The sequence below is a fragment of the Juglans microcarpa x Juglans regia genome, chromosome 1D, assembly GCF_004785595.1.
Source record: "Juglans microcarpa x Juglans regia isolate MS1-56 chromosome 1D, Jm3101_v1.0, whole genome shotgun sequence".
NCBI lineage: Eukaryota > Viridiplantae > Streptophyta > Magnoliopsida > Fagales > Juglandaceae > Juglans > Juglans microcarpa x Juglans regia.
The window spans coordinates 46,615,019-46,621,965 of record NC_054594.1 but is presented as its reverse complement, the minus strand read 5'-3'; the positions used below and the strand labels follow the sequence as shown (position 1 = coordinate 46,621,965).

At 41.5% G+C, this 6,947-nt stretch overlaps 1 protein-coding gene across 2 annotated transcripts; it reads right to left on the bottom strand.

Moving 5' to 3' along the window:
* Positions 1-752: 752 nt before the first annotated feature.
* Positions 753-6,728, bottom strand: LOC121264291 (patatin-like protein 6). 2 transcript variants are annotated; one of them, XM_041167421.1, is made up of 4 exons: positions 6,332-6,728; positions 4,748-6,143; positions 2,689-2,992; positions 753-1,610 (listed from the first exon to the last, which is right to left on the bottom strand). In XM_041167421.1, the coding sequence occupies exons 2-3, from the start codon at positions 5,882-5,884 to the stop codon at positions 2,723-2,725; spliced, it is 1,407 nt and encodes a 468-aa protein (XP_041023355.1). In that variant the 5' UTR covers positions 5,885-6,143; positions 6,332-6,728; the 3' UTR covers positions 753-1,610; positions 2,689-2,722. The 2 variants fall into 2 exon arrangements, with proteins under 2 accessions (XP_041023355.1, XP_041023348.1); XM_041167414.1 differs by having other exon boundaries at positions 4,748-6,728.
* Positions 6,729-6,947: the final 219 nt, after the last annotated feature.

Genomic DNA, 6,947 nt, shown 5'->3' with positions numbered 1-6,947 from the left:
ATCACGAGAGCTTGCAACAAAAAGCAAGGAAGTCTAATCATTAGTTTTCCCAACACGGAATCACGCTGGGAATAGCGAAAGGTAAAGAGAAAAGAGTCGCAGTTAGTGGCTATTACTGTATTAGATAAATTTACTTAAAAAATAAAAATAAAGAGAGATAAAAGGAAAATATGATCCATTGAGATTTTAATAAATGGTCTAAGCTCCTAAACCCCCCTCACTATTGGGTCTATGGTTGGGGGTTCAAATACCCTTCACTATTAGGGCTGATGTCCCAACAAATAACACTTAATTCTTGTGTTTATTTCTCTTTTAACTTTCGGATAAAAAATAATAATAAATAAATAAATAAAACTTTAAAGGAATGAGAATCCGTGCCATTCGAAGACACTGCATCATATCATGATGATCAGTTTTATTTGCAGAGCATTAACCTGGAAGAAACCCATTTCCATGTTTCAAATCAGATGTAGAAGACTGATTAATTTTAACCTGCATCTTCTGCGAAAGAAGAACAAGACAAAGTAGCCGAGATAGGCAGAAAGTGTCATCACTAAATTATTTGATTATCCAAATACCTAACCTAAGTATTTGCAGCAACCTGGCCGACCCTACTGCATGAAGGAAGACGAGCTCTTCCAACCAAAAAATAGCAAAGCAAATCCTCCCATCAATGTGTCTTTTAAGTGTCCACTCAGCTTTGCTCATAGTCAACAAGGGGCAACCAACAAAGCTAATCATGATAAGAATAATGAAAGAAAGCTTTATATAGACGAACTCAACAAACAGGGTACAGAGAATTGAGCCAAACATCAACCACTGCCACCACTTCTTACCACGCAGAAATTTACAAGTTGTTGATAACAATAATAATCAGAATTTGAAGACAGAAAATTCAAGTAGACCCACAAAAACCTATAGATAAAAATCTACTTGTGATCTTGTAGAAAGGGTCCAACTACTATCCGCCACATTGGTACATCCATCAATCCCAATCTCAGGATGAATGGTCGGCTGCTAAAAGACTGCATCCCATTCTCAAATCTCTTTCTCCACCACTACAATCTATATTCAAGTAAAGAAGGAAAAAACCGACAAATAAAAAGACCAAAGTCTGACGAAGAATAATTTTGGCATGTTTCTGGGTTTTTATCACAAGGCAGCCCACCACCCCCACACTCAAGTTTCTTGAGACCGGGATGACCAAAAAAAAAAAAAGCAATTTTTGAAAAAGGAAAAAAAAAATGGGAAAAGTAAAGTAGGCATGGGAAGAAATATGGAACAGTTTTCCCACCCTACCATCTCAATTTGAAATGAAAAAGATTCACACCTGATACTTGTTTGACCTTGAAAAGCTTGAACTAACTAGCTTTTTCTTCACGGCTGCTTGCCATTGTAGAAAGGTGGAGTGGACACCACAATGCCTGTCCTCTAGCAGGCAAAGTATCCCCATGAGATCTTCCGCCCTTTTAACATTACTTGTCCTTTTCACTCGATTCACTGGCCTCCCATTGTCTTTCTACTTCACTTCCATAAAGTAAAAGCTGCTACTATATTACCTTTCTTCTTCCTTCTCTTCATTCTTCTTATTTCAGATATATTTTTTCCACCTGCACCTCAGAGACACAGTTGATCATTTAAAAGCCCTAAATGGGACAGACAGTCTTCGATGAAGTGCATAAGGTACCAGAAACACATGAAAATTACACCGGATAAGAAATGCATGATGAGTGAAGTTAAAATGGCACTGTTATTGAAATAAAAAAATAAAATAATCTTTTTTGAAGTGTCATTAACTTCGTATTAAAGTAGACACAATGTCTAATAAATAATTTATTTTAAAAAGTACGGTAATAATAAATACTTAATAACATATATTTAAAAATCGGAAAGAGTCGATGTGATTTTGTAGGCCAAAGTCAGACTAGCAAAGAAATAATTTTAGTCCCAATGGTCAAACCAAACATAATCAACCGGAAAAACTCTCTTCCGGACCACGGAAATGCCTTCACTTTGGACACCCACAATGATTTGGGTATCTACCAAATTACAAAAGTAACCTCCCAACAAAACTTTTTCAGGTGTTTCATTCTAAATGACTAAAATGTCACCCATGGCTATTTCAAATAATAGTGTCGGTGGGCTGACAACAGCGGGGTCTATGAACCCCACATCATCTAAAACGAAGTATAACCAGAAAAACAAAGAAGGAAATGTTCATGATTAGCACACAAGGATGTAGAAACTGACTACCACAGTCCAAATACGCAAACGTATACAAGGTAACAAGGGAAACTAAAATTTACACAAACTTACAAAAAAAGCTGAACAGTATTACGAAATTTTTTTTGGCTTCATGAGAATTTGTAGATGTATATCCAATTGTTCATCTCCATGTTGAAGAGGTAAATTAGGCACAGGTAATAATGATAAGAAGGTACACTGTCATTCAATTATGGCATCAACGACCATAGTCTTTTAACATATTAGCATCAAAGTCAAAGCTAAAATTGAATCCAATCATACAAGGCAGTTCAGTGGCCCTTCTGTGATATTAACTATATTAAGACGGACTCCTTCCCCACAGATCATTTCAAAATTCTAATATGGTCCACTGGTATTGCTCCCTTTGAAATTGATATTAAATAATTGGAACTTATTAAAATGTAGCAGAAAGGGAATGCTTACCTTTTTAGGTTGTGGCATTGACTGGTAGTGCAGTCTAGGTGGGTTTTGGTGCAGCTTGCTTGAAGGCTACAGTGGGAGCTATTCTGCAACTCCTCCTCTGATGCTCCAACACCAGTTCTCCAGCAAACCAGTCAAGTTTCTCAAAGTTGCGTTGCTCTCCAATCCTCTTGCCTCCAAAGAGCACTGACTCAACATTCTTCTGTTTTAGCATCTCCTCTGCTAGTCCAGTGAGCATGTTTACATTAGTGGGACTTGGGTCTGTATCCACATTGGCTCCACACCTCCCCAAGCTAGAACCATTTGCCTGTCATGCCATTATACATTAGTGAGACTTGTGTTTCAGTTAAATATAAAAACCCCAAAAACATGGAAGTGAGAAACCACAATGGTGAGAGTGAGCCCAGCTTAAGTATTGGCGTCCATTACTTAGGCAAGAACCAATTGGGGAGGGAGGTGATAGGACTCAACAAGTGATATTAATTGACAACTACATTAGGTGAGAAGCCCTAATTGAGCTCCATTTTTCCCTTGAAGCAAATCCGTACAGTTATATTGCATGAACCAGAGGGTAAAAATCTCAAAATTGCTTCTTTTCTATTTAAGAGCAGGAATGAGAAAGTCTAATGGAGTTATTGGATGCCAGTGCAGGAAAAAGGAGCTGACATATTTGGTAAATTGAGAGGAGCTATCCAAATATGGGGAAAACCCTCAACTGTGCTCCTCATGTAGAATCGAGCTGCTGTGCATTAGAATAGCAGGAAAACAACAAAATAAGAAACCAAGCTCTGGTACATGGTCACCAAAAATGGGATAGATACCATAGCTGGCCTTTTTAATAATATTAAGATTTTAAGATATAGAGTGGCTTTACAAAGGGTAAATATTTTTTTGGTTGGTTTGCACCCAAGGGTAAATATTATGACCATTATGATCCACTTGTCAAAAACAAGATGAAGAAGAAGACAGCTATTTTCAGCGAGAAGAGTACTTTCTTATATTACCCCAAAAAAAGTCAAAATATCAGCAAAATAAAGAAGACAGCAATTTTCAACTGGTTTAATTTGGCAAGAGTACTTTTTTATTAACCCCCCAAAAAACGCAGAAGTAATATGATTAACAGAGTTATGTAACGATAAAAATAGAATTAAATTAATAGTTCTAAACCTGGGCCGCAGTTGGATTATCCATAGGGGACATAATTAAATGAAAATTGAAATTCAGATGGGAAACTTTAGAGTTTGATACTCGGGAACAAACTTGCAAACTCAATAGCTTTAATAACTATTGAATATTGTTAATTTTTTAATTCTAAGGGACAATAATAATTTATGGCTGCAAATACTGCTGCACATAAGGCGTGATCAGAAGCCAAAACAGGCAGAATTTCTCGGACAATCAATCAACTTTAGTTTTAAGGTTTAAAGTAACCGGCACCAAAAAGCGCAAGACAGCAAAATTTAAAGAAGGGACTTAAACCTGATGAAAATATATGGGCTTAACCGAAACCCGCTAAACAAACTAAGATCTCGATTCAACCAAAACCCCTTTGTTTGGCAAAGAAAGCAGTGCCAATTCCATCCATCACGTGCAAACCCCAAGGCTCTAAGAACAAAACCCACGCACGCACGCACGCAGAGGCACAGGTCCCCCCCCCCCCCCCCCCCCCCCCCCCAAAATTGCTCCTATTGGCCAACCAGTAACATACGAAACCACCAACAACAATACGTTACAAAAGACCGACATTAATTGCATCAACCCAAAACTCCGGCGCATGTTAGCCATTCCACCCATATAAATTTTGTATCTTTACATGCACGGAGAGCTATGGATATGTGTGTATAGTGTATCAGCAAGAAATGACAAAGTTCTTGTGCACTACCAGGCTACCAGGCTGGCCAACAGTGTCTCTTTGCGCCAAAACCGGCCAAAGAATCCAACCAAAATTCTAGAACTTAATAAACGAGGCGACAAATATTTATGTAGTGTGTGTAATGTAATACTGTACTTTTAATTAAATGCGGTACGCGCACGTTAGAATGTAGCAAGCGAGCGGCCTTACCTGAATGCGCACGTAATTACTGCTCCTACCCTGGCCGAAGGCCATGGCTACGGACTGGTCCACCAACTCCGCCGAGCCGTCTCCTGAAATCCGAGCCATGGGTCGAGCCCACTCCTTGGCCTTCCAGTTCTTGATCTGATCCCGGTCATAGTTCACCTCCACCAACTGACCCGTTCCTATAGATAGCACCAGCAGGTCCTCCACCCCTCGCACGAATGGGAACTCTTGCTTGTTATGTAGCACGTGCGTGATTGCAGCGGCGGTTGGGTTGCTCATTGCTAAACCGCCGTCGACTGCCACGCACCTGGTTTGGCCGTCGATGGACCGCATTTGGACCGGTTCGAATAGGCTCGGTTCCGCCGAAGTGGCTCGGCAGACCTCCCATAGCCTGAAGTCGAAGCTGTCGGTCTCCAGCGCGTCCGCACGGGAGAAAAGAAACGGCGCCGTGCTGGACAGGTCATAGCAAGGGATCAACACTGGTTTTAACGTGTCTTTCAGCGTCAAGTTCCGGTTGTTCTCAATAAAAGCCGCTTTCATCGCTTTCTCCAAACCGGCCGTGGACACGCCGGCAGAGCTAGAAGAGCCACCTCTAACTAGCCGCCGGAAGAAACCACTGCCGTTAGAACCCGAACCAGAGGAGGAACGGTAAAATCTCTTTCCCTGTTCAGCCAGAAACTTCCAAGTTTCCTCGGCCTTGAAAATTGGACGGTTCTGGTCCTTCGTGGCGAACAGCATCGCTGTGAAAATGCCTCCGATCCCAGAACCGGCCGCGACGTCGAAATAATCGGCGATTCTGGCGTCTGGATTACCAGATTTCACTTTGAGCGCGTGTTCCAAATAGGCCAAAGCTTTGCCCGAGAGAATGCCCCGCATGCCAGCGCCGTCGATGCTGAGAATGCAGATTTTCCCTCTCTGGTTCTTGATCGCCGAGACGCTACTATCGATGGTGATGGGTTGGACTTGGGCATGGGCTTGAGGCTGAGCTTCGGTGTCCGGAGGAGTGATCGGCTTGGGGATCCATAGCTTCTGGTCGTCGTAGCCGAAGAGGAACTTGCTCTCCAGGATGGAGAAGATTTCGTAGCTGAGCTTGTCGGTGTCGATGCTCGGCTCCTGCATTTCCGTTGGATTAGAACCCATTTTCTCAAAGATTCCGAGGAAATTACAGATAGAAAAAGCACTTCGTATTCTGCTCTTCGATGAACCTAATTAGCCTTCGGTTTAACTACTAGATTCCTTGCATGCCCGCCTGTTCACCTTTGACAGAGCTTGTGGAACCAATCGTTATGCGTTTGTCACTCAAGCTGAATGGGAGCAACTTAAATTTCTACCTTGCTCAAATTCGGAACCAAGACTTTGGACCTTGAAACTCACGCCCATGAAATTCCTGTATTTTTTGCTTTTTTCATAAAAAATAACAAAAAATAAAAATCAGTTTCAGGAAGTTAGGTCTCAAAATCTCAGCCTTAAATGTATCCCCCTCCCCAATTAGAACATTCCGTAACACAACACTTTATATTGAAAAGGATGCTCAACTAAACTGGCCCAACACGCATCACCTTCAGGAGAACGCACCCAAACAAGCACCTCCAAAGCCCGCTCTTTCTTTGCGTTTCCTCCCCCCAAACACACTCGCTCGCTTTTACACACTCTTATTTCGGCTCCAAACTAATCATTTCATTCTCCACCAAAAAAAGGGGGCAGAGAAAGAAACCTCACAACCCTTTTGGTCAATCTCCCACACGTTCTTTCTCTTCTCTGGTTTGTTTCTTTCAGCAAAGCAAGCCAAATCAAGCTAGAGCGCTCTACAAACATACATGGGAAAAGATCAAAGGACCAACCAACCAACCAACCAACCAGCACCAAAAAGAAAAACGAAAAAAGCCAAAGAAACCAGAGGACGAGGCAAGAACGCAACTGTTGCACAGCATGTCTGTTTTATATACACAGCTCTTAAAGAAACCATTATATATAGATAACACTTTTCTCTGTTTCTCTCTTTGACTGTTTTACTGTTTCTTCTCTCCTATATATGTTGCCACCTTAACTGCACAGGATGGTCATGTACGGCTGTCTCCTAACCCTGGTTTACAGTTTGTTCCTGTAAATATATTGGTCACCGACGGTTGCGCTCGGTCAGCCCCGTTCTCTGGAGGATCTAACGGCTAGGATTTGGACTTCATCCCAGAGTGTCCGTGATCGA